Source organism: Castor canadensis, chromosome 11, assembly GCF_047511655.1.
Source record: "Castor canadensis chromosome 11, mCasCan1.hap1v2, whole genome shotgun sequence".
NCBI classification, from domain to species: domain Eukaryota; kingdom Metazoa; phylum Chordata; class Mammalia; order Rodentia; family Castoridae; genus Castor; species Castor canadensis.
In genome coordinates, this window is record NC_133396.1 from 109,679,450 (window position 1) to 109,707,005 (window position 27,556).

At 44.4% G+C, this 27,556-nt stretch overlaps 1 protein-coding gene across 7 annotated transcripts in view; it reads left to right on the forward strand.

Moving 5' to 3' along the window:
• Nucleotides 1-2,441: 2,441 nt before the first annotated feature.
• Pi4kb (phosphatidylinositol 4-kinase beta) overlaps nucleotides 2,442-27,556 on the forward strand; it is a 28,101-nt gene continuing 2,986 nt past the window's right edge. Inside the window, exons 1-11 of one of the 7 annotated variants that reach the window (XM_074048128.1) lie at nucleotides 2,442-2,815; nucleotides 3,688-3,885; nucleotides 4,690-4,962; nucleotides 11,135-12,071; nucleotides 16,533-16,577; nucleotides 19,068-19,295; nucleotides 20,508-20,735; nucleotides 22,321-22,430; nucleotides 23,105-23,209; nucleotides 23,383-23,506; nucleotides 24,422-24,687. In XM_074048128.1, the coding sequence (XP_073904229.1) occupies nucleotides 11,163-12,071; nucleotides 16,533-16,577; nucleotides 19,068-19,295; nucleotides 20,508-20,735; nucleotides 22,321-22,430; nucleotides 23,105-23,209; nucleotides 23,383-23,506; nucleotides 24,422-24,687 (2,015 nt within the window). In that variant the 5' untranslated portion in view covers nucleotides 2,442-2,815; nucleotides 3,688-3,885; nucleotides 4,690-4,962; nucleotides 11,135-11,162. The remainder of the gene's footprint in view (nucleotides 2,816-3,687; nucleotides 3,886-4,689; nucleotides 4,963-11,134; nucleotides 12,072-16,532; nucleotides 16,578-19,067; nucleotides 19,296-20,507; nucleotides 20,736-22,320; nucleotides 22,431-23,104; nucleotides 23,210-23,382; nucleotides 23,507-24,421; nucleotides 24,688-27,556) is intronic. The other 6 variants (XM_074048129.1, XM_074048126.1, XM_020155856.2 and 3 more) reach the window with 6 other exon arrangements.

A 27,556-nucleotide genomic window follows, 5' to 3' on the forward strand; every position in this document is an offset into this window, starting at 1 on the left:
TCCTGAGTTCAAACCCCAGAACCCCTCCCTCTTAAAAAAGGGGCTGAGGGTGTAGTTCAAATGGTAGAGCATTTGCCTAGTATGCAAAAGATCCTGCATTAAATCCTCAGTACAGCAGAAGAACAACAAAACCATCCTAGTATAAAAAAGGCAGTCCTATCTCTCTACAATGTTTCAAAAGGCTAGTCTTCTGGCCTTTTGGAATTCTATCCCTGAGGGAATGTGAGACATTTTTAAACTCTAGGGTAAAGCAGGGTCATCACCTCTTGATACTTGTGGGACAACTGGTTGGAAGCTGTCCAAGAGCTGATGGTCCTGACAGGTGGACTGTTGATTCCCACTTCAGACCATGGTGACAAATTGAAACTATCTTTGGTATACTCTCATCCTCTTTCTCCATTCATCTATCATGCTGTACCCCTGCTTTAATCGAGCTTATCTGCTTCCCTGTCCTCATGATTTGAGCAAATTCCCATTTTTATTCTTCCCCACACTATATATATATATATATATATATATATTTTTTTTTTTTTATGATACTGGTGTTTCAACTAAGAGCTTGCTAGGTAGCCATGCCCCCAGTTCCACATAAAAATTTTTTGGCCTTCAGAATGCATTCTCTTATATTTTGCTGGGTGGTATGAAGTTTGAACTCACGGCCTCACACTTACTAGGCAGGTGCTTACTACTTAAGCCACTCTGCCAGCTCTGTTTTGGGATGAGTTTTTTCAAGATAAGGTCTCATGAACTATTTGCCTTGGGCTGGCTTCAAATCACAGTCCTGATCTCTGCCTCTCGAGTAGCTAGGATTACAGGCATGAGCCACCAGTGCCCAGCCACTCTCTTTATTCTGCTAGATAATATCCAAAATCTCTTCTAAGACCTGGGTCGCAATATTTCTAAGAAACCTTCCATTTATGCATTCACCGTATACTCTGTGGCTAGGCCTTTCATATCAATTTAACCAAACTCTACCATGTTCCCTCAGCAATTAGTACTTCATTTGTTCTACTTTTGTACATACTGCTTTTTTTTTTTTTTTTTTTTTTTGTAGTACTGGGATTTGAACTAAGGATTTCATGCTTGCTAGGAAGGTGTTCTACCACTTGAGCCACTCCGCTAGCCAGGCATACTGCATGTTTTACATTGGCATTTTCAAGCTATTACTCTATTCTGCCACCCAATTAAAGTGAAGCAGTGACCCTCTTTTCTCTGATCATCCTGTATTACTGTTTCAATACTAGTAATATAGTACTACAGTAGTAATCTGTACTCTTGATCCTCACAAAACCTTGTAAGGTGTTAATATTACTGCATCCACAGAAAACAGGTTCAGCTTGGCATGGGTGTTATGTGACTTCAGGAGGCTAAAGCAGTGGAATCACTTGAGCCTAGGAGTTCTACACCAGTCCGGGCAACATAAGGAGATCCTGTCTCTAGAAAAGGAAAAGGAAAGGGAGGGGAGGAAAGAAAGGAAACTCGAGTTTAAAGAGGTTACATCAGTTATCCCAAAGTAGCTTGTAAGTGGCAGGGAAGGTGGCAACCAAGATCTGGGTTCAAATAACAAGACTCAATGTAGAATATTAAGTAAGACCCTATGGGGGTCGTTAGATATTAAGTAAAGCCCTAGGAAAGGCATTGGGACAGAGGTTCTGAGGAGGAAAAGAGGGCTCCCCATCAACAATGCTAGCCAACAAATATACACAAAACCAACACCAGAAGCGCATTTGCAGGCCCTGTTTTTGTCTATTTGTTTAGTCTTTTATGGTTGGTTTCCTTTGGAAGAAAGGATATGTCCTCTGAACCCCTGTCAAATCACTCACCTCTCCCAACCTGGCTCTGTTCAGCCCCTCTGTTCAACCTGGTTCCGGAGGGTTAGGCGTCTGGATGCAAGAGGCCAAAGACTGCCCAAGCCGGGGTGACCTCGGAGGCAGGACCTCAGCCTTGTCCGCTAACGGCGGAAGACTGACGCGGTTGGACCGCGCCCATTCCCGAAGAGACAAGAGACAATCTTGGCATCGTCCTTAAAGATGAATAGTAAGGGTGACTGTCTGTCTTCCTTGCCGGCCCCCCCCCCTTTCTGCTTTTTCTCTTTGGCCCTCCAGCATCGGTTCCACGGTCTGATTTACTAAGGGAGTGGGATAGTATAGAGAAAGCCACTGATTGCAATTGATCTCATTTACATATAATTTCCATGTTCACATATTTATGGAAGTACACACTTTATCAGTACTCCTCCTCTAACAGGGAATCCACGCCCTGCCACTTATCCAGCACATTTTACGGAGCTTCCCTCTCGGCTACCTTAGTCTCGCAAAAGCTACTGCTTAGGTCCGCCTCTCAAATGTTGGCTCCTCCTCCCACCCGTAAGCCCCTCCCTTCGCCCTCTCCCTCTCTAGCTTCCAAATATCTCTTCCCCGCCCCCTTATCTTTTCTAAACAGGCATGTTTCGGGCAGCTCACTCGACTCCTTAGATTACTATAGGTAGGAAGGGTCCTGAACGTCGAGAAAGCAGGAAAGCAAGTCCCGGAAAGAAGGGCTTGGACTCATGAAAAGAGTCTTATTTCGGGACCTGGTGGGGAATTATTATTTTTGGTCCTTGTTATGGAGCTCGGTCTAACTTGAGACAACGTGAAGGCCCCTTCAGGCGGCGCCGCGGGCAGCCCCGCAGCCGGGGCCTGGTGCAGCCGCCGCCGCCGCTGTCAGGGAAGCGCAGGCGGCCAATGGAACCCGGGAGCGGCCGCTGCTGCTGAGGCGGCGGTGTCGGCAGTCCGACCCCGACTGCCTGCACCCCCTCCGCTGGGGTCCCCCAGAGGTAAGCGACTCCTCCCCCTTGAGTCACCTTTGCCCTGTGGGGGGGTCCCTCTCCCACCCTGTCCCGCACAGCCTCGCCCCACCTTGGTTCGACTACAAAACTGCCCTCTCGGTGGCAGCTGCACCGGGGTCCTTCTCTACCCTCTCCTCTCAGGCCTGGGGGTCTTCCTGTGCTTTTTGGTTTCCTCTTCTGCTTAGCTCCTCCCTGTGTCCCGGGGATTTCTCTACCCCCACCCCCACCCCCAATTACCTCTGTCCCTTTTTTTTTTTTTTTAAAAGTCCTGAACCCTTTCCACCTTAGACGCCTTCCGTAATGTCCATCCTTGTTTGTCTTTCTTCGTCGTCTGTGCTTCTGCCCCAGACCTTTTCCATGGACTCCGCCTTTATCCCTTTTCCTATTTTGCCCCACTCCTCCCAAGTCTGTGCAACCTCAGCAGAGTTCCCATTTTCCTGAGCTAAAGATTGTATCCCTTGCTTCCTCTGCTGCTCTGGTTCCATTACTTCATGTCACCCACCCACCCAGTTCCTGGCTTCCACGAATTACCTATTCCCCTCTCCTTAATGGACCTCGGGCCCTAGTCATCATACCCAAAGTACCATTTACACTCTACTTTGACCTTAGTCCTTACCCGTCTTCTCTGGGGTGCTTTATGATCCCTTTCCCCTTTCTCAGTCCTCCCGTCCTCAGGAGGTTTGTTCCCGTTAGAAAAAATATCTGATACTACCCCTATCTATTCAGGATTTCCAACTTTAACACCTCCCTCTAGTTTCAAGGATTTTGCTGATCTTTGTGTCACTTTGGGTTCTTTTTTCTCCTGTGGCCTTTATGTGTTCTCTGTCACACTCTTTATCTCCACATACCACTTATTTCAGGATCAGCTAAACCTTGAACTAAGAAGAAAATGTGTTGGGAGGAGGGGGAGCCTCAGCTGTCTCAGACTTTTCTGGACAGAAGGGTGTTTCTGAAGGATGGAGCAAGTTTTGAAGAAGTCCCTATCAGATTACATTTTGTTGACTACTCAGAAGCAGCCACTAGGAGGGATGAACAGTCCTGCGTGGAAACTGAATGAGGTTGTGAAAAATTTTGTTTCGGATTATTTATTTGGGGGTTTGTGTTAAACACATCACAAAATGGAGTGTCTTCGCACCTCTGTCCAGATCCAAGAGGAGCCAATTTACTGATTGAGGCTTACTAGAATAGTTTTGATTGATTTCATAAAAGCTCAGGCCTGAGGTGGGGTTATGGGGATAATGGGGAAATGAACATGGAAAGAGCTTATATATTCAGAATTAGGACTCCAGGGTTCAGCATGTAACTTGTTCACTTCACCTCTAGAATTGTCTTTTGTGAAAATGGCTCACTCTGTAAGTATCAGTGCAGTAACAGGCTAACAGAGGGATGTGGGTTAAAGGAAGAATTAGATTTAGTTTGTTTGTTTACAAAACATTCTGGGTTCTCAGACAAAAGGTATTTATTGCTAGTTATTTTGTCATTCTGAGAACTTTCTCTCATCACGATCTTTCAAGTCTACAACCCTGAGTGCAAGTCAGTTTGAAATGCAAGCTCCTGGCCTGCTTCTTTCATCTGCCCTTCCCCCTGCCCAACACCCAGTACATTAAATTGTTGAGCACCAGTACTGTTTTTCCCATACTTGATCTATAATACCAGATTCTGTGGGCAGAAAGTGTGTTTGTGGGAAAGCCCTTTGAGGAAGCTGGCTGGAAAAAAGAACTTGGGTTAAGCTGGGATTTAGGAAACTTGTTGCTGCCATGTCTGTCTGTTAGCCTGTGATAGTGAAGACGGCACATGAAGTTCCATTCACCTTCTGACTCTAGGCCTGTTTGGAAGTTAAGACCTTTCCTTTTTCTCTCCAGTATTTAGCCAGAGTGCAGTATGTTCATAATCCTCTTTATTGAAGAAGCTACACTCCCTGGAAACACCCTCAAGCAGTATCTCTGCTTCCTTCTCAGTTGAGTCCATTCTGCATGAGATGGTGCTTGCTAAACACCATCCAAAGGAACAAACTGAGATTCTTTGATTTGGGGAAGAGGTTTGGGAGGATCCTCTCAAAAACTGGCATGGGACATGAAGAGGGCCTAGCCCAAGAAATTTGGAACTTGAAACAGGGAGGAACAGTTCAGACAAAGGTGAGCATACAGGTTACTTTCTTTGCTGTCTGTCAGTTTCATCAGGGGCTCTAAGAGCTAGCTTGGGCTATTTGCCTGGAATCTGCTTATACCAGATCCATGGCCCTGAACAGAATTCTCACCCTGATTCAATATTGACTTTATTACTTTGAGACCACTATCCTCCCTATCCCCATGCTATACCTTGGGAATACCCTTTCTTCTGATGCTGCCACTCTTTGGGCCTTGGGTAAGCACTGGTTCTTGGTAGGCTTGAGGTTGCTTGACTGCTCAGCCCTGAATTTCTACAAGGAAAATGGAGAAGTCCTTCTCTAACTTTACCTTTGAAGTCAAAGGGGAAAAATGAATTGAGACCTCCTTAAAGAAAGATTTGAGTTAGACCTTAAACATATGAGAAGGAACTTAGGGGGATAAGGAGTTTCTTTTGCAGAGCAACCTATTTTTAAAAATTATTATTAATTTGGGCTAGTGGCATGGCTTAAGTGGTAGAGTGTGTGCCTGACAAGCATAAGGCCCTGAGTTCAACCCCAAGGACTGCCACAAATAAATAAAGACAAACAAAAATAAATAAATAAATATTAATTTGGTGACCACCCAGTAGTACTGTAAGAGTTCCTTCATCCTTTTCGTATTCCCTCAAAATTAACCTCTTTAATTATCTCAGTGTTTAGTACTGGAGTTATCACCATAGTTTTAGATAAAATGCTTGTGCCTCTATTTCTTTCTTTTCTTTTTTTTTTTTTTTTTTTTTTGTGGTACAGAGTTTGAAGTTAGGGCCTCATGCTTGCTAGGCAGGTACTCTCCCATTTGAACTACTCCACCAGCCTGACTCTATTTCTTGACTCGTTGCAAAAGAGGATTTAACTTATATGCTTATTTATGTAATTATGTCATTTTTATTTCTTCTATTCGACACTTGTGTAACTTCATTGCTTTTTTTGTTTTTGATGCTGGGGCTTGAACTCAGGGCTTTGCACTTGTAAAGTAGGCACTCTACTGCTTGAACCACATCTTTAGTCTGACACTTGTGTAACTTTAAATAATATTTTTTGAACCTCTCTTTCCATTAACTTATTTTTGTTTATTTATTTTGATGTAGTGCTGGAGATTAGAGACCAGAGACTTGCTCATCATAGGCAAATACTCTACCACTGACCTACAGTCCCAAGCCCTCTTTTCTGTTAACTTTAAACAGTCTCTCTGTTTTTGTTGTTTTGGTTTTTGAGATAGGGTCTTGCTGTGTAGCCCAGGCTGGCCTTGAACTCAAGATCTTCCTGCCTTAGCCTCCCCAGGGATTACAGGCATGTGCCACCACATCTTGCTAAAAAGTACCTCTTAAGTACCCACCTTCAAGGATAAAGGTGTTTGTTCCTTGGTTCTTTTTTCTACCTTTCATGATCCATTTCAAAGGATCATTTAAAAGAAAGAAGGTCTCTACATAGCCCAGGCCTGGCTTGAACTCACTTTGTAGCCCATGCTAGGCTACATGTGAGTCTCTGTGATTCTTCTGTCTTAGCCTCCAGAGTGCTTGGATTACAGACACGCACCACCACACCAAGCTCCAAATTATCTCTCTCTCTCTCTCTTTTTTTTTGGTGGGACTAGGGTTTCAAACTTGGTGCTTGCTAAGCAGGTGCTCCATCAATTGAGCCTCACCTCCAGTCCATTTTGCTCTAGTTATTTTGGAGATGGGAACTCTTTGCCCAAACTGGCCTCGAACCATGATCCTCCCAATTTCAGCCTCCCAAGTAGGTATGATTGCAGATATGAGCCACTGGTACCCGACTTTGAAAGTCATTCTGGGAACCAGGTATGATGTCGTAATTGGGAGGCTGAGACAGGAGACTCATGAGTTTGAGGCCAGCTTCCATTACACAGCAAGACTCTGTCTCAAAAACAAACAAGGGCAAAAAAGGCCATTGTGTGAAAATGAAGGAATGTATAAAAACATTAGGATTGGTCTGAATCAATTCATATTTATCTAGTCCATGGAAAAAGATCTGAAGAGGAGAATAGTGATGAACTGGCTGAGGGGAGTGATTTGGGGCTCTTTACCATCCTGTCCTAGGAGAGACCAGCAGTTCAGTAAGTCTTTTAATGGAGGCTGGTGGAAGGTTGTTTGCCTATAATCTTCTGAGGTAATGAAAAGTCAAGTTAAGCAGTAGCATCCCCTCCCACCAAAGTTCTCTGCAGACATGTTACTTAACTGCTCAGTCCTACAGACAACTAACATGCCCACCTTCTCTGTCTCTTCAGCTACGGCTCTGCCTTGCCCTCATGTATAACAACCCCTGATGCTCAGACTTGATTCCCTACTTTGCCCAGGCCAGAGCGGTGTGGCACAGTTGGCTGTCAACATTCCTGCTACTCTCACTCCCCTTTCCTATGAAGAGGGCTGCTGAATTAGGGAAAGGGAGGCCTCTTCTGTTTACCTTCCATGCCATCTGGAAAGAGAGCTTAGGCTCCTTGAGTGAAGTGTGGCGCCTCAGTTGTGTGTCCTTGAGGACCAAGGAGTCATTTGATATTAAAGGTTTGGATTTTCCTCTTTTTTTATTCCTCTGGTTTGCAAGAGTGAATGGTGAATACCAGACTTGTCCTTTCTCCTTTTCTTTCTCATTCTAGTCCTTTCACTTTCTTTAGAATGGTTAGCCATCAAAGGTATATTTTCTTTGCATTTTGGAACTCAATAAATTTATGTTGAGGAACATATCTGGATTTAGTTTTTAGAGACTACCTTTCCTATTTCTATTGTCTTAATTGGGAAAATAACCTAGCCCTATTCCCTGCAACATCCCTTCTCCCATGACTTGCAGTCCCTGTGTCCCTGAGAGCCAGGAGAGAAGCCCATTTCCAGCTTGGTGGCATCTAGTGGCAGAGCTGCTTATAGAGGGAGAGGAGTCTGGTTTTCCTGCCCCTCTTGATATCTGGTTCCCTGGGCAGGAAAGGAACTTCTCCCAGTCTGTTCCCACATACTACAATATGGGATTCCTAGCTGAGCCCTAGGAGTTTTTTCTTCTTTTGCCTATGGGATAAAAAGAGGTGATGGTATTCCTGCTTTTCTGGTGCCAGTAATAATCCCAATCTGCTGAGTTTTCCAGTGAGATCAGAAATACTGTATGTGTGAAAATAACGGAACTTCATTTCGCTTGAAAGTTAGGAGGACGGGTTTTTTGTTGTTTTGTGGTGCTGATGATCAAACACAGGGCCTAACATATGCTAAGCAAATGCTCTGCCACTGAACTATACTTATACCTCCAGAACCCCTAAGTTTTGGAAGGTGGACTTTTAGGAGTTTCTGTTGACTTAGAAGTCTCTAGAGTAGAGAAAAAGGGAAGGATGTGCCAAGCATACAGATATTTAGAAAAAATCGATTGTATGGATGATTGAGGCTACAATGTCAATCTCTAAACAGACCCCGAGTTAAAGCCTGAGTACTACAAGGAAAAATAAAATAAAGCAAACCTCTCATAAGAGTGCCCTACAAAGGTGTGGCAGGGAATGATTAAAGCTTACTTCTTATTATTCCTGTGTGACCCATAGCTGCGAGTAGAGACAGATCCACATAGGCAGCTGTACTGGTTCTGTTGCTCAGAGGGCACTACCTAATTTTGGGAGAGAGCATAGTGAAAGGGTTGTCACCTTCTTACTGATACCAACCTCAGACTGCATCAGGGAAATTAAATTCACAAATGAACTTCTTGTATAACAGACTTGGGAGAAAGATGAACTAAAGTAGCATTTTTTTGTTGGTCTCTGAGAACAAAAGAGTTCCCATCTGTAAAACTTTACTAGTAGCCGGGCACAGGTTGTTCCTGCATGTAATCCTAGCTACTTGGGAGACCTAGATTAGTTGGAGGCCAGCCCCTGCAAATAGTTCAAGCGATCCCATCTTCAAAATGGACTGGATGTGTGGCTCAAGAAGTAGAGTGCCTGTTTTGCAGTCCTGAGTTCAAACTCCAATCCCACCCAAAAAAAAAAAATTTAGTGGTAACCTTGACAATTGACATTTTAGTGTTTTGAAAAGGGTGGCAGTTGAAAACAGTGACCTGAGAATCTATATGCTGAGCATCCTTCTCCCATCTGCCCGAAGTATAGGCACCCAGGATCACCAGGACCAAAGGTGATGTTACTAGGGCTTTGAAATTACGTGCGTTTAGCTCTACAAAAGCCTATACCTCCGTCTTGCTCTCTTTTTTTTTTTTTTGGTGGTACTGGAGTTTGAACTCAGGGCCTCACACTTGCTAGGCAAGTGCTCTACCTCTTGAGCCACTCCACAGTCCCTTGCTCACTCTTAAGTGTATCTTAGACTCACTCTATTTTCATTTTTGGAAAGAGGCCTCTGAGTCCATTGTTGCCTATAGCAAGATTGATCTAACAAAATTTCCTCCTCTTCTGCACTCATTGTCCTGTTCTGGACCAATTTGAATCTTCCCTCTGTTCTCCTGATCTGGATTTAGGGAAGCTCTGAGGAATCGCTCTTGGAGGGCAGTAGCTTTTGTGTTGTCTAACTGAATTTCCTTCCAAGAGTCCCTCCATAGAGTTCTTAGTTATGATTCTGTGTCTCCATGTTCTTTAGAAGTTCTAGACCCATGCACTGGGCACACAACTGTAATCCCAGCATACAGGAGGATCATCAGTTCAAGGCCATCCTTGTCTACATAATGAGACACTGTCTCAAACAAACAAGCAAAAAAACCAAAAAAAACCCAAACCAATAAAACTCCCATGAATCCTAATCTGATTGCTTTTTGCTTTCTTATAGCCCCTCCAGTTCTTGCTGTGTGTGTATGATAGTGGGGTAGAAGAGGGCTGTCAAATCTTTTGGAAGAGTCACAAATAACTAATGTAACTCTAATTCATTTCCCTTAAAAAATAATATATATATGTACAAGCACACACATGCACAGAAACACTGTTTACTAGCTTTTGGGTGGTTAAATTCAACTAGTTTTTGGTAGTTTTTTTTTTTAAATATATACAATACTAGAGTTTGAACTCAGGGGACTTGTGCTTGATAGACAGGCGCTCTATTAATTGATCAAGCCTCCAGCCTTTTTTTGCTTGAAATAGATTGTTTTCAGATTGCCCAGGATTGACCTTGGACTGTGATCCTATTATCTGGATCATAGCTGGGATCACAGATGAGCCAGTGTGTCAACTTACTGGTTAAGATGGGGTCATGCCAATTTTTTCACCCCAGGTGGCCTTGAACTGTGATCCTCCTGCTGGCCATCTCCTGAGCAGCTGAGATTATACGCATGTACCACCACAACTGGCCTCAACTAGCATTTAATGATTACTACCATGTGACAGGGACTGTTTTACTAAATCCTTTCATACACATGAAAGTATTTCTTTTACACAGCAACAGTGAGAGGTAAGTATTTTTTCCCAGTTTGTAGTTGAGGAAACTGAAACTCAGAAGATATGTGACTTGCATAAGTTTACACATTCCAGCACATTTGCCATCAAGCCCAGGGTTCTTTCCACTGTACTTAAGCTGCCACAGTACTGGGGAAAGAGTATGATGTCATGAAGCCAAACAAGCAAGGAAATGGCACAGCTTCTGAAGTTCTAATAATGGTTATTTTAGATTTGTTTTCTTCTAAGCAAAGCCTGGTATGGTATTTGGTGGCCCTTATTTCTTAGGAGCTTTGAGTCTAAAAGGGAAGGTAAGAAAGTATTTGTCACTGGAAAAACATATCAAGGCTTTAATACTAAATAAAAGTGAGATGCCTAGGACCTGTGTATGGAGTGTAAGGAAATGCAGTTTAAAGAGGAAAAGAAAAAAGTTATGGCAAACATTTGAAGGGAGATACAGGAAGAACAAGAAGATAGAAATGTATTTAAAGAGTTAAACACAGTTTACCTGGGTTATTTGTTAGCCTGTAAAACAACACATACAAAGCAACATTTTGTAAGTACAAGCTAAGAAGTGAGGCTAAGCTGACCAAGTGCAAAAGGAATGAAGAGTAATGTGATGAGAAGTGGAGGTAGTAAGAGAAAACTTCTTGGGAGATTACTTTTCTTCTGATTTTGAAGGAGTCCAGGAAGACAGAAAAAGGAGGTACCTGGTAAGGTTTCATGGTGAAGGGAAGACCTAAGGATGACACCACTAACCAGTGCCTGTATGTCCCCTTTTCTGTTTCTTTCTCCCTCTTTTCTCCTATAGCTTGGAAGCTCAAAGTCTGGCTGTAGCCATGGGAGACATGGTGGTGGAGCCTGCCCCCCTGAAGCCAACTTCTGAGCCTACTCCTGGCCCACCAGGGAATAATGGGGGCTCCTTACTAAGTGTTATCACGGAGGGGGTTGGGGAACTATCAGTGATTGACCCTGAGGTGGCCCAGAAGGCCTGCCAGGAGGTGCTGGAGAAAGTCAAGCTTTTGCATGGAGGTGTGGCCATCTCTAGCAGAGGCACCCCACTGGAGCTCGTCAATGGGGATGGTGTGGACAGTGAGATCCGTTGTCTAGATGATCCACCTGCCCAGATCAGGGAGGAGGAAGATGAGATGGGGGCAACTGTGGCCTCAGGCACAGCCAAAGGAGCAAGAAGGCGTCGGCAGAACAACTCCGCCAAACAGTCTTGGCTGCTGAGGCTGTTTGAGTCAAAACTATTTGACATCTCTATGGCTATTTCATATTTGTATAACTCCAAGGAGCCTGGCGTGCAAGCCTACATTGGTAACCGGCTCTTCTGCTTTCGCAATGAAGATGTGGACTTCTATCTGCCCCAATTGCTTAACATGTACATTCACATGGATGAGGACGTGGGTGATGCCATTAAGCCCTACATAGTTCACCGTTGCCGCCAGAGCATTAACTTTTCCCTCCAGTGTGCCCTGTTGCTTGGGGCCTACTCTTCAGACATGCACATTTCCACTCAACGACACTCCCGTGGGACCAAGTTACGGAAGCTGATCCTCTCAGATGAGCTAAAGCCAGCTCACCGAAAGAGGGAGCTGCCCTCCTTGAGCCCAGCCCCTGACACAGGGCTGTCTCCCTCTAAAAGGACTCACCAGCGCTCTAAGTCCGATGCCACTGCCAGCATAAGTCTCAGCAGCAACCTGAAACGAACAGCCAGCAACCCTAAAGTGGAGAATGAAGATGAGGTAAAATTTTGGGGTGGGAGAAATGCAGATTGCTGCATGGAGACTGGATGTCTTACACAGGGTTACTCTGTCCTTCCGCTTTGTTTTCATTTCACTGATAAAAGCTTGGAATGTTAAAATAGAAAAAGACCTTAGAATTCATGTATTCAAACTGCCTCATTTTACAGGGGAAGAATTCAGAGACCAGGAGAGAGATAAAGTGACTTTTCTCAGGTCATGTAGCTAATGGCAAAGGCTGATGCTTCTGACTCTGTCCAGAGTTGTTTTCATTAAACTGCACTGTCATTCCATTAACTGCATTCTTAGAACTAGCAGAGACTCTCTCCAGCCTGACTTGAGACCTGGGATAGCTATTAGAGCCTGTCAAAGCAGCAATCATAGGAAAGAAAAAGGGACTGTGATTTTTGTGTGTGATGGGGGAGGGAAGATGTTAAGTAGAATATCAGCTTCATTTTCCTTGCCACTCCTCTTCATAATCCCTCTCCCTCACCCTTACAGCCTAGTTTTTGTTAACATTAGAGTAAGGTTCATTCCCTATCACTGAGGCATCTGCAGAATGTTAACTGCCTGCCTTCATTTGGGAGAGGCACAGAGGAAAGAGAGAAGCAGTACTGGCAGGGTAAATCTACTGTGTAGTCAAGGACCTGAAGCTGAGAAGAGGAAGCCACAGCAGTAGTTGGGGGTATCTAATGTAATATTGAGAGCAGGGAAGAAATGGACACATCTGTAGGTTATAGCCACCCTCTATTGCACATCTAGACAGATAGCAGGGAAAACTGCCCAATGGACAACCGAGTTCAGTGACCTGGTGTCCCAGCCAGACAATAGTACCCCAGTCCTTCTCTCTGATTCACATTGGCCAGGCTCCCATCTTGGCTGCCAGCCCAACCTAGAAAAGAAGGGAGGAAAAAAATGAGGAATTTGCACTTTTGGAAAATGCACATGGCTGTGGTCCTGGCCTCTGCCTCTGTAGGACATAACCTACTCACATTTTTGATACAATGAGATTTCTTTCAAGTAGAGGGAGGTCAGAGTGACTAGGGAAGGGAAAAGCAGGGGGGAAAGCAGACTATAGAGCCTGTTCTCCCTGGAAATTTATTTTATTGGGATAATTTAATGGTAAAGCCAAAAGAACATTTATCGAGCACTTATGTGCCAGGCATCACATCAACTGCTTTACACTTAATCTGCACAACAGCTGTAACAGATATTTTACCAGTGAGGTAACTGAGGCTTAGAGAGGTTAAATGATTTTCCCAATGTCTCTCAACTGGTGAATATCAGACTAGAACCCACATCCACAGCTGTGCTCATGATCATTCACCTGAGCTGCCTTGGTTATTTCTCAGCATCTACTTCCCCACATCCCAGCTATCAGAGGCCATCTGGGGAAGGCCCAGTCTGTGGTCATCTACATGTCCACATCTGTACACAGACAAAGCCCAAGGTGTTCTGAGAACCAGAGTGAATCATTTTCATTTCTATTTAAGTTTAGCAGCAGAGTCCAGGGTTCATTAAGGAAGATTGTTGCAGAACAAGAAGAATACTGTGGATTCTGGTGGAACTAATATCATGAAGTATTTGAGAGCTGCCTCATCTAAGGTCAAGCCTGTGATAGAATAAATGTGGGCAGCTGAAAGTGAATTTCTTGGTGCCTCTTGTTAGGCTTGGCTTTTATCTATATCCAGACCTTTGGGCTTCTCTTACCCTGTGCTGGTCTGAGGTCCCTCTTCTTTGCATCTAACTTCTCCAGGATTATGAATGGCTTTTGAGAGACAGATATTCTCTGAGGGTCTAAATCTCTAGGATGGGTTCTCCAGCTACCATTCTTCCCAACCTGGCTCCTTATCTTGGGCTACTAGATCCAGGAAAGGAAGAAGATAGCAAGTCCCCAGGCCCTCCTGGATTATCTGATGCTGGCAGAACAAGACACGTGAATCCACTGCGGCTCCTCAGGAAATGTGAGAGCAAGGAAGAGAGAAGCAGCACATAAATATTAATATTACTCGGTTTCTAACCATTGGAGTCTTCACAGGGTCTCTCCCAACCCCTTTGGCATTTTCAGGATGTATCTCTCAAGGCCTTTATTCTCTATAAATACCAAGGGAACTGGTTTTCCTTCTTTTCTCTTCTCCTCCCCTGTCATGTAACATTCATTCAACAACTAGTTCCTGTTCTAAAGACTGCAAAGGATGGAGGATAGAATGCTATTTTTTCCCTCTAGGAACTGATAATGTAATTTGAAAACCCCAATATCTAGGGAACTGATTAGTTTGTGACTCTCTTGAAAAGTTGTTTCCTGCACATAACCAGGAAGTATACGTCTTATGAAAATGAAGCCCAGGATTTTCTAAAGCCTGAGCAAGGACATTCTAAAAGAATTTCCAGGTGGGCACTGATACTGTGTTCTCAGTCTCAGCTTTCTTTTTGGGTTCTGAGTTTAATCCCATGTTTCTACCACAATAGAAGTGTTCCAGAAAATGAGAGGGGACCTCAGGTTGAGGCCCAGGGGCTGCTCCTCTTCTCTTCTTGCCTGGAGTCTCCCTATAGAGCTTTTCTCTACAGAGATCTCATAGAAGATTCCTTTTTTGTTTTGTTTTGTTTTGTTTTTAGCACAGAATCCTTTACACTCCCTCCAAGTCAGAGTGCAGTAGTACTGATTTCTCCCATCTCCCACCACTCCTTCCAACTTGCCCCTTCAAAGCAGTTTATATCAGCTTCTTCAGGAATCCCTGCTTAGGCCGTTTCCCTTCCTGTATGTAACCAAATGATAAATATTTTAGTATAGCGGGGAGTGCAGGGAGTGATTTAGGTACCACTTTCCACCCTGTCACACATAATGACAATAGATCAGTTTTGTCTTTTCAGGACTGCAACCTTTGTACAGAGAAATCTGTTGCATGTCACGCTGGAAGCCTAGTGGGATATCTAGCCTGATATAGTATGATGTCAGTTTCTTGGCCTCAGTTTTACTCCCTGGAGCTGACTCAGTATGAGTGACTCAAGCCCAGGGAGTAGGAAGAGAACACCAGGTCATGGTATACCTCCCTCCCCACAAGGCTGTTAATGAGTCCACTGGGATCTGTATGAGAGAACCAGCTGGAGCACTGCTCATGAAGCGAATGTCCTGCCTGCTGTTCCTTCCCCAACCAGCTTAAGTATAGAAATTGAGTTGTAATAGATTCTGGCATCTTCACTGCCTCAATTCCCTCTCCTACTTCTACCCAAAGTGGAAGAGTCGTTGCCTTAGGGGAGTGTTTCCAAGTGTGGCTTCTCCCTCCAAGTGCTCTTTTGCCCAGATTCTTTAAGGAAAAACCCAGAATCTCCAGCTAGAGTAGAATTTATAGCATGGAATTGAATTAAGTTGATGCTTGAAATGTGATTGTAGAGTAAAACCTCCATGCCCACTGCCCTCCTGCTCTGGTAGCTCTCAGGACTTTGCCTCTTAAGTCCAGGCCCCTCCCTTCCTGCAGTTTGTATACATGTACTGCCCCTGCTGCCTGCCCTGGTAGACCTTGTTGGGCAGAACCCAGCATGGTCCTGTGCATGAGTGCTTCTACAGAGCTACTGAATGAGAGTTCAGCCACCATCCCTATCCTCTGTTTTGTTCACAGACACTTGTAAGACACAGGAATGGAATTATTTCCATGGGCTGGGACTAGGACAGCCACTGCTCAGCTAATCAGCTTTCTTCAATGGATTTAGGAACAACCTAACTGCAAAACTTAAATTTAAAAAAAAATTGCAATGTATTCAGTGTCATGTGAAATAGCCTGACAAGAAGCCTAAGGAAGGTTTGATAGATACGAGATTGATTTATCTTTACTCCCAGCCTCCATCCCAGAAGTTGCAGGTTCATAGGTCTGGGATGCCCTTTGTCACACAGGTTCCATGTTGGGATTAGATTTTTCCAGGGTGACCATGAGGCTGATCAGAAGGGAGGTACATATACTTGATATGGAAAGTTTAGTTCTTCCTGAGATTTCCAAAATGCTGAAGGAACGTGGGGTTTCTAATACAGGGATCAGGCAGTTTATTGAATCCAGTCTCTTTGTGGTGGTCCCCACAGAGAAGGAGTTGATTGGGAGCATGTGAGTAGGTGAAAAGAAAGAACAGACAAACTTGTCAGTACAATTATTGCCCTAGGGACACAGCTTTAGAGTTTCAACCTAAAAGTAAGATTCATTCAGGCAAGAACTGACAGGAATAAAGCAAAAAGTAGAGGCTGCCTTGTCTTTTTCAGCCCTTCTGACCTCAAGGTCTGAGCTGGCCTTCGCATCCCACAAATGTCTAGAATCTAGGCAAGTGGCATTTCTGGGTTGACTTTCACTAAAAGCAGAAAGATAGAACTGCAGAAGAGAAGCAGTTATGATCCAATTTGTAGCTAAATTCTTTGCCTTTGTTTCTCTCCCTTCCCTCCCTGCCCCCTCTTCCTCCCTTTGCCCTCTGGCCCTTTCCCAGGAGCTCTCCTCCAGCACCGAGAGTATTGATAATTCATTCAGTTCCGTAAGTGGGGCCAGGCTGGGACTGGGTGGCAGGCTCCCCCCATGGCCGCATTTCCTCTCCGTCCCAGGTCTTCTGAGCCCCCAGGCCAAGGCTGGAGTTCAAAGGCCCCTTAATTCCTGGAAGATCAACTTCTCCCTTCCATGCCTTCCAGACCTGGAAGTGGCCCCCTGAACTTTGCTGCTGACACTCTGAGCCCAGGCATAGACAAGTTTAGTTGATCCTTCTCAGAGATAGTTGAGATGCTGTGCTTCTTATCCCTGGCTCCTGGGTCTCTGGAACTAATAGCTGGGAGAGAGGTAGAATTTCTCCTGGGTTAGAGCCAAGAACTGCTTGGCAGAAACCCCCAGTATCCCATTTTCTCCCACCTAGAACCCTTTCCCAATGGCTTCTGCTGTCAGACCATCAAATATTTATTCAGTCTTCTAAATAGTAGGCCCTGTGCTGGATGAGCCAACAACAAAAGCAAACAGGACGTGGTCTGAAGGAAAGTTTTACCTCTCCACAACTGGTTTTCCTTTTTTAACTTCAACCCTGTTTCTTTCAGGTCTGAATTCTTCCCTTTTCCCAGCTCACTGCCCAGGATGTTCCTTAATCCCCATTCTCCTTTCTTATTCCCTCTGGACTAACCCCTGACCCTCTGGTCCTACAGGGTCTTGGACTTTGTTGCTGGGTAAAGACGTGAGAGGAAATGCTGGACCCTCTGGGAGTTTGGATGATTTTTTTTCTTACATTTTATTTTTTATTTGTCTATTCAATCAGTTTTCTATGTTCTGTGCTGATCCCCTTTCAATCATGATTTCTATCTCCTCCCAAGTGGCCAAGTCTCTCTGGAGGCCTGAGGTCACATTTCCAACATACTTGTATAACTTGGGGGAGGGTCATATTTCTAATGTGCTCATGTAACTTAGAGGTCCCCAACTGAAATGCTGATTTGAGGACTGGAAGGAATTCTGCCTTTTCCAATATAAGATGACTATGAATTGGTTGGGGTGGAGGTTCCTTGGGATGGTGACCATTTGCCACCTGAGTGGATGGAATAGGGGATCAAGATAAAGAAACAAGTCTTCAAATTTCCTTCTCTCTCTCTCTCTCTCTCTCTCTCTCTGTCTCTCCCAGGCCTTCATTCTTTTCATTCTCTGTTAGGCCCCCAGGATATTTTCAGGGATCATACAGAAGTCCAATTCTATTTTCTTCCTTTTTTCTTTATCTCTTTCGACCCTGTCCCCTAAATCATTCCTAACTGATTCTAATACCTTGTTTCATAACTGCAAGGTTCTCTAAGCCAACCTACCTCCTCCTGTTATGGAGTAGAGGCTAACAGATGAGCTGTTCCTTTCTTTGTATCCTGGCTCAGTCCCACATGTACAGGTGGGCATGGTATTGCCCAGTTCTCAATTAATAAGCTCTTTTTTTGCAGTATGAGGGAGTCAGGGTAGAAATTCTCAATCAGGAAACTAAGCAAGATACACTCAGAAAGGGAGAGAAAAGCCTGGTGAGTGAAATGCTATTCCCATATGAGAAGGAGGTATTGTTCTTATCTGAGGGGAGATAGGTTGGGGAGTAGGTGGCTCTCTTGATAAAATGTCCCTTATGGTATAAGGGTTAGACTAGGAACAAAGCCCTTCTTCATGTCTAGTTGAGTCCATTTTTTCCCTATCCCACCTTATGTCCCAGATTAACTTTGCCTTTTCTGGGGATGACTGAAATGCCCAGCATGAGAAGCCAAGCTCACAACAGGGAGCTAATGTGGGGATCCTAGTCTCTGAGAGGACCCAAGGAAGAAATGCTAGAGACAGGCCTTCAGGGCCATCAAGGATTAAAAAGAGCTAGCTCATCCCTTTTTCCCTTCATCTTCTTTTTCTTTTCCCATTGATTGGTCCCCTACTAATGCAGAGTTTCTCATTCTCTTATCCTGTGCATGTGCATTGAGAATTTAAGAGAATGGGGATAGATGGAGGATGCCATAGAAAGCAGCAATAGTCATTTGGGTGAAGAGCATTTTTCTTCATTAGAAGGGGAAATACTGACTCAGAGCTCCCTTCCCTAGCCTGAGGGCCCTAGCAGAGCCCCTCAGCAGAAATGCAGCCCGAGGACCCAGATAGGGAAAGGGACAACCCTGTTGAGATGAGTGAAGCACTTCAGGTGTAAGCAGCTCTTTTCTCTGGGGCCCTAGCTTACCTCTCCAGAAGTTGTTCCCTTGCCTGTCTTAAAGCCTTGAGACAGTTCCTGAGGAACTCAAGTCTAAAAGAAGAGGGGTGCATTTCAGTAACATGAACTCATGGCCCCCTTGAGTGCCCAAGAAATAGCCTGCAGGAAAGTAACATGCTTGCTGTTCTCAATTCAAGCTGAGAGGGGTGGGGTGGTATAGCTCCTTTCCTAGAATTCTGGATACTGGGAGCTCTGATCTACATGGCTAGGAGTCATTGAGGGGTAGGTCACTGTTTTCAATGGTTTCTTCACTATCTTTTGTTTCATCCCAACCCCCTGTAGCCTGTCCGGCTGGCCCCTGAGCGAGAATTCATCAAATCCCTGATGGCGATTGGCAAACGGCTGGCCACACTCCCCACCAAAGAGCAGAAAACACAGCGGCTGATTTCAGAGCTCTCCCTGCTCAACCATAAGCTCCCTGCCCGAGTCTGGCTGCCCACTGCTGGCTTTGACCACCACGTGGTCCGTGTGCCCCACACACAGGCTGTTGTCCTCAACTCCAAGGACAAGGTAGGTGGGTTCTGGTCTAAACCCTACCACTGATATGACTAGTCCCATGAGTGCCCACAGTTTAGGTATAAGCCTACCAACATCCTAGACATTCTTCATAGTTCATGGTGTATATGTCAATCATGACTGTATTTCAGTGCTCTTGTGATGCTGACAGCCCTCCTGCCCCTCTTCTTCAGCTTTGCTTTTCTGAACCAAAAGAGACCTAATCTTTATAGTTTACCTCTTACTGTATCTTAGGAGAATGGCTCTCCACCCGCTCCTTACTCTTATTTTGGTAGCTTTCCCTCGATCTTTCATATAACTCTCAGGCTGTCCAGGGATAGCAACCACGAGGGTAAAGAAATATTTTGGGAGCTGGGTGCCAGTGACTCATGCCTATAATCCTAGCTACTCAGGAGGCAGAGATCAGGAGGATCACAGTTCAAAGCCAGCCCAGGTAAATGGTTTGTGAGACCCTATCTTGAAAAAAATCCATCACAAAAAAAGGACTGGTAGAGTGGCTCAAGGTGTAGACCCTGAGCTCAAGCCCCAGTACCACAAAAAAAAAAAAAAAAAAAAGAAAGAAATATTTTGGGGCTGAACATGGCTCAATTGGTAGAGTACTTGCCTAGAAACCAAGAGTCCCTGAGTTGAGTTCAAACCCCAGTACCACCAAAAAAAAAAAAGAAGAAAGCAAATATTTTGATTCTAAGACCTTTTCTGATCAGAGTTGGCTGAGAGAAGAGAAGGATGCCCAATTCACACTGGAGAGAATTAGCTATATTTTTCTACTGATTGGAATGAGTACTTGGTTCAGATTCTTCTTTCAGAGGAAGTATTGAAGGTTAGAATCCTCCTTGGAACAGTGCCCAGGTTTGTCCAGTTTTTTTTGTCTCCAGCAGTTCCCAGGGTCTTGTCTTTAGGACAGGTCCACAGAGGCTTTTAGGCCTCTCTTACAAGTTAGAATAGCTTTGCCCAATTATATCATACATGTAATTTGAAGCCCAGCTGAAACATTTGGAAGACTTGTGCACTTTCTCACCAAAATACTTTTTGAAGGTGATCACATGACAAATTCCTGCCTTAAATGTGGTTTTCATAGTAGTAAAGGACTGAGGGATGAGGATTGGAGCTAGGAGCAGGCAGCATTCTGAATTCTGTTAACACAGAATTCAGATTTGGGAGATAGTGGAGGTAAATTGTAAATACTGTTTTCACTCCCTCCACAAGGCTCCTTACCTGATCTACGTGGAAGTCCTTGAATGTGAAAACTTCGACACTACCAGTGTCCCTGCCCGGATCCCTGAGAACCGAATTCGGAGCACACGATCGGTAGAGAATCTGCCTGAATGTGGTATCACGCATGAGCAGCGGGCTGGCAGCTTCAGCACTGTGCCCAACTATGACAATGATGATGAAGCCTGGTCCGTGGATGACATAGGCGAGCTGCAGGTGGAGGTGAGGCAGCTCCAAGGAGGTAATACTGAGCCATAATACCTGTTCTCCAGGATCTTTTGATACTTTTGAAACAAGATAACCCATCTCCTGGCAGGGGGAGGCAAGCACCCAAATGAGTGGTGTAGGTAGAAAGGATATGAGAAGAAAAAGCTGTGAGCAGCTGGTCTGGAATAGGTTCAGGTGGAGCTTGTTCTCCTGTAGAAGGAATTCAGGTTAAATGTAAGGAGGAACTTGTAGACCTAGAGGAACGAGGGAAATTTAATGAAATATTTGTTGAACACCTGTTATATAAGGTTATTTCAGGATAGCAGAGACTGACAAGCCATGTATTCTTTCGTTCAAGAAATATTTATGAAATTGGACATGGTGGTGCACCCCTGTAATCCCAGCACTCATGCGTGGGTGCTGAGTGCCATATGCTAGTGAACAAGATTTGCTCCCTACCCGCAAGGAGTTCATTACCTAGTAGGAGAGGAAACAAGACCTGTAATGCAGGTAGTTGTAGTATGATGTGATTTAGGTTTGGTAGAGAGCATGGAGCATTATGGGATCACCAAAGGGTAGGGGTAGTACTTACTTCAAACTTGGGCAGGGAGGAATCCAAAGATTTCCTGGAGGAAGTAAGCTCTCATTGAGGCCTGAAGCATGGTAGGAATTAACTGGACAAAGAATATTAGGGCAGAGGAAGTGTGTACAATGACTGGAAGATAAGATGGAGGTTGGCACATGATAGGAACCGAAAGAAAATCTGTGTGGCTATGGGTGTGAGGTAAGAAACAGTAAAGAATGAAGCTGGAGAGGTTGGCATGGGCCAGATTGTAGGAAGGATTGTGTCAGCTGTAAAAAGAAACTTAAATTTTCTGGATTATAGGGAGCCAGAGCAGGATTTTTTGTAAAGCTATTCAGTAAAAAGATAGAATGTCTGTCTGAGTTTACAGTCCATTTGGGGAGATTAGGCATAGATATTTAAGAAGAAAAAATTACAGAAGATATACAAGGTAGCATGCACTGAGTGACAGTGGAATTTATAGAGGAAGGTGACAGGGACTTGATATGGGCTTTGGGGTTTGGTGGAATATTTTCTAGTTGGAGTAATTTAGATTGCAGAAATGGTCAAAGAACTACTCCGGAAGGATTGTTTCTAAACCTCAGGAAGAATTTATCTGTACCCTTGGGGGACTTCAGTATGAGGCCGAAAAGTCAGATTTTTATGATGGCATGGCAGGGGGTTGTAAACCAGTGTATTGAGAGTCTTCTGGAGAACTTGTTAAAAATTTAGACTTCTAGTTTTCATTCCCAGTAATTCTAATTCAGATCAATGGTGGGGCCTGGGAATCTGCATTTCAGCAAGCAGCTCTGTAATTCTGATGCAGGTAGTTCACACTTTGAGAAACACTGCTATGAGATCTATAAGTATGCCTAGGTAGTTGAGGTCCAAATAATAGGGATGATGTGGAGCCAAGGGAGGCTTTTTGGAGCAGTCTAGAAGGAAGGGGTAAACATGCCACAGCAACGGCAAGCAAGCAGATGAGAGAGGGAGCTCTGTGCTTAGCACCTCTGACCAGCACTCCCCTGCTCTCCCCAGCTCCCTGAAGTGCACACCAACAGCTGTGACAACATCTCCCAGTTCTCCGTGGACAGCATCACCAGCCAGGAGAGCAAGGAGCCTGTGTTCATTGCAGCAGGGGACATCCGGTATGGCCAGATCATGTTGTCCCTCATTTTTATCCCTCTTTCAGACACCGCTTTGTCCCCTTTCGTTCTTTCTTAATTACCTGCTGTCTTTCCCTTTTCCCTATATATTCTGTCCTTATCCTGAGGCCACCAAAACTGAGACAATGAAGGTGAGGTTAATACATTGCTTGAGCTAATGTAGAAAAAAATGAAATTTTAAGAAGACTCCAAAGGGGTGAAAGCACCCAAGGAAGGAATTTAAGCAGTGTTTCTCAAAGTGGAGGGTTGGGGATGTGGCACAGTGGTAGAGTGCTTGCCCAGCATGTGCAAGACCCTGAATTTAATTGCTAGTGCCACAAAAAAAAAAAGTGAGGTTCCAAAGTGATGTGCCCCAGAATTAGTGGAGAGAAAGGAAACTTTGTTGGACATGCAGATTCTGGAGTCACACCCATTCTGAGTCAGTCTTGGGGTAGAGGAATGGAGAATACCAGGTACTCTGCATTTTAGCATGATCACAAAATACCAGGTTAGCAAAATGGTGCTGTTGGTTATGCTTTCTTCCATAAATATCTCTTGGCATAAATTCCTGCCTCTGAGCCCAGAATCCAGGAAAAGTGCACAAAATGCCAGCATAGACAGGGCATAAGCCTCTGGGGTAACTCCTCCAAGCAAATTTTGTATTTTTTTCCTGCTAGACGGCGCCTTTCCGAACAGCTGGCTCACACCCCCACAGCCTTCAAACGAGACCCAGAAGACCCCTCTGCAGTTGCTCTCAAAGAGCCCTGGCAGGAAAAAGTACGGTGAGTGGGTGAGTGGTGGAGGAGGTGGTCTTTGCATACCTCTCAAAGTTCCAAGGCATTTTCAGGTGCTCACTGCACCATCTTTACTGTTCCTCAGCTTCCAACAGCTCCATCAGGCTTCCAGGCAACCTGAGTCCTCACCCTGGCATCACCCTTTACCTCTTTCTTCACAGGCGGATCAGAGAAGGCTCTCCCTATGGCCATCTCCCCAATTGGCGGCTTCTGTCAGTCATTGTCAAGTGTGGGGATGACCTTAGGCAGGAGCTGCTGGCCTTCCAGGTGTTGAAGCAACTGCAGGTAAGGAAAAGGAAGCCCACCTGAGTGACCACATAGGTTATTCTGCAGAGAGCTCTGCTGGGGACCAGCATCCTGCCCAGGTCTCAATTGGAAGTAGATTAAACTAAAGCTTGCTGCCTTTCTCCTGGAAAGTTAGTCCCTGGGAGGTGCAGCCACAGGAACAGCTCCACTGCGACCTCTGTGGACTCTTTTGTGAACTGCACTTGCCTTATTCTGATCACTGAACTGACAGCTGAAGTTGTCTTTGAAATCAGAATTTCCCAAATGGTCTGTGGTGGGTGGCTTACAGCATGCTGAGATATTGATCCCCTGATTCCCTTGGGTTGGTCACCTACAAGCATCTTCACTTGTTTAATCCAGTTCTTTATATTATTTTTTATTATTATTATTATCTCACTATGTAACCAGGCAGGAATGAGATCCTCTTGTCTCAGCCTACCAAGTGCTGGAATCATAGGCTTGTGCCCCTAGCTTAAATATTTTTCATTTTTACGAAAGTTTCTCTGAGCCTAAATCATTTGCTATCTTTTTTTTGGCAATAGAATCTAACTGTATAGCACAGCTTTTCTCACACTCACTATCTCCTGCCTCTGCTTCCCAAGTGGTGGGATTGCAGGTGTGCACTATTATGCCTGGCTCTTCTCCTTTTTATTATTTTAACTCCCTGCTTGTAAAGTATTAGTGAGGTTTCCGGTTCCTTCTGCCTTTCTTGGACTTTCTTTCTATATGATACCTTTTCCCACATACCTCTAAGTGTAGTTTCCTGTCTTTGTTAGGCCCTGGTCTTCCTTTCAAAGCTTCCTGAACCTCAGTAGATCACTCAGTTGATGATCTAGAATCCAAGGCCACCAAGGAGAGAAGCTGGGGAAAAGCAGGGAGTTTTCGCCTTCTCGGTAACTCTGTGTCTCCTCACAGTCCATTTGGGAACAGGAGCGAGTGCCACTTTGGATCAAGCCATACAAGATTCTTGTGATTTCGGCAGACAGTGGCATGATTGAACCAGTGGTCAATGCTGTGTCCATCCACCAGGTGAAGAAACAGTCCCAGCTCTCCTTGCTCGATTACTTCCTACAGGAGCATGGAAGTTATACCACTGAGGCATTCCTTAGTGCCCAGCGCAATTTTGTGCAAAGTTGTGCTGGCTATTGTTTGGTCTGCTACCTGCTGCAAGTCAAGGACAGGTAAGTAACTTCTCATTTCATCCCAATCTTTTGCCACTCTGTCCCTTTATGTGTAGTTCTCAATTTATGAAACAAAGAACATATTTTGTGGAGAGACATATGTATTTATATGTCATTAAACCAAGAAGGCAGATTGACAAGTGCTAGAGTAAAAGAGTAAAGAAATGAAGGACTTACAGGAGGAATAAGGATTTGAGAGATCAGGGACTGAAAGGACAAGAGAGAATGAGAACAGATAAAACTGTAGGGGAAATATATTCCAGGTGAGGAAATATTTCAATAGGATTAAAACTTGAGCTGCTGACTGTAGCAGGTAGTGAATCAGACAGGTAAGTTGAGGGTAAATTAGAAGGGTCTTTATTGTGAGGCTGAAGAGTTTTATTTTGCAGGTAGAGGAATGATGTGGCCTAGGCTGTTTAAATACCTTATGGTACTGTGAGTGAGGGTGAATGTAACTGGGCCTTTAGCAACAAAGTGAGTTTGTGGCACCTGGCACAAAAATAGTGGCAACAGCTGTGAGCAGAAAGAAAATGGATGGATAGGAGGAGCATGGCAAGATAAAGTTGAAATTCCCAGCCGTGAACTATTATCACTCCAATGAATAATTTCCCCAACTTTTTTTTTTTGTGTGTGTGGGACAAGGATTTGAACTTAGAGCTTTGCCTTTGCAAAGCAGGCGCTCTACTGCTTGAACCACACCTCCAGTTCGTTTTTCCCTCTTGTTAGTTTGGAGATAGGGTCTCACAAACTATTTGCCTGAGCTGGCCTTGAACTACAATCCTCCTGATCTCAGCCTCCCAAATAACTAGGATTACAGGCATGTGCTACCAGCACCCAGCTGATTTCCCCAACTTTTAAGTGTTGTTTTGCCCAGACTCTCATTTCTTTCAATATCACATGACCTTTTTTAGGCCCAACTATACATACAGGTGAAGGATATATTATACATAATTACATCCCCTTGGCCCTACATTCTAAGAGTACCTCTAGACAGTACTCTTGAGTTCTGTGCCCTGAATGTTCCTGTGGCTTGCACCTCTCCCTGGCCGTAGACACAGAAATGCAGTGACCTGTGCTGCTATGAGTCCCAGTGACATAGTGATCCATTAAGATTGGCTAACAGAGCAGTTTATCAGCAATCTAGCAATGATATTTAAACCAAATGAAAACCCTGTCAGATAAGTGTTTCCGCATGAGAGAAATAAGGGTCAAGTAGCTTTTAGAATATGAGCTCATTCCACCCTACCAGCCCTACAAATGAACTAGTATAGACTCTGCATTTAAGAGTTGTAGGAGAATGTAATTATAAGAAGCTTGGTTGGGAGCTTTAAACTGACCCTGAAGGACTGGCATTTTGAACCCAGGGCCTGAAGAGCCTAGGGTTACTCAACCCCAGGGTTTAGTAAATGGTGGCAGGAAAACTGGTTCTTGGGTTTTCCTTTAGGAAACTGATGTATTTGGAAGATGAGAGACTAACCTTTGTGGGGAGGAGCAGACAACTGATAAACTTAGTAACGTTAAAAAGAATAGATGTAGGTCTGCTCTTAGTTGGGGTCTATCCCATACCTCTGGCAGGAAGATGGAGGCCACAAAGAAGGTAAAAAAATTTGTTGGAGTCAGTCAACTCTAGGCCCTAACTTGTTCTGAAAAGTATGTGCTGGAGTACAAGTGGACTCTAAATTGGACTCAGACAAGAAGCAAAACTGGTCGCCCTTGCTAACAACTTCCCAGTTTGATCAAATATAAAATAGAGTACTGTGCCATGTTAGCCAAAACTGGTGCCCATCACTACAGTGGCAATAATATCAAATTGGGCACAGTGTGCAGAAAATACTACAGAGTGTGCACATTGGCTATCGTCACTCTGGGTAGTTCTGACATCGATACACACATGCCAGAAAGGAGACTTGTGAGCCATATCCCCAGCTCCTTGATTTTTGTTTTTTTTTAAAAAGTAAAAGGTAAGGGCTGATGGAGTAGCTCACGTGTAGAATGCCTGCCTACCAAGCGTGAGTTTCTGAGTTCAAACCCCAGTACCATCAAACAAAACAAATCCCAAATGTTGGCCAGGCACTGGTGGCTCACACCTGTAATCCTAGCTACTCAGGAGGCAGAGATCAGGAGGATCATGGTTCAAAGCCAGCCTGGGCAAATAGTTCGTAAGACCCTGTCTAGAAAAAAAACCCATCACAAAAAAGGGCTGGGGGAGTGGCTCAAGGTGTAGGTCCTGAGTTTAAGCCCCAGTACCACACAAAAAAAGAAAAGGTACAGTCAAGCCATGAAAGGAATCAGCCACTGGAAAGAAGTGGCTACAACGAATGGGCCCCAATCCTGAAGGTTTTACCCTCTCTACTTCAAAATGAGCCCCAAACAGCTTTCTAGGTGAAGCTAACTCTAGTTAACTAGCCTTGGAATCTGGGGGGGGAAATTCACTTATTCTCCCACCTCACCTGTAAAATGAGAGGGTGAACTAAGAAATCTAGAAACTTTCTGGCTCTCAAGATTGTATGGGTACTGTTAAATCTTTAGTGCTCTCCTAGAGGGGGAAGACTCAGGTGGGACTTCTGCTCCTCCTCTTTTGGCCAGATTAACTGAAGAAGGTGGCCTTATGACTCAGCCTAACAAAGACTCTATTGACAGTAAAGAGGTTGGTTATGCTGAATAAGGCAGGCCTCCCATGCTTAGCATGTTAGTTGTTCTTTCTACTGTCTGTTCACGTGGGAATCACAAAGACCTAGGATTTATCTCCCTTTAATTCTTCTTCCCCTACAGCTGGCCTGTAAGTACTACAGGTCAACATACTTGTTGTATGTAAGTACTTGTAAAAAAAAAAATATACGTATCACACTTATAGAACTTTAAGGTTTTT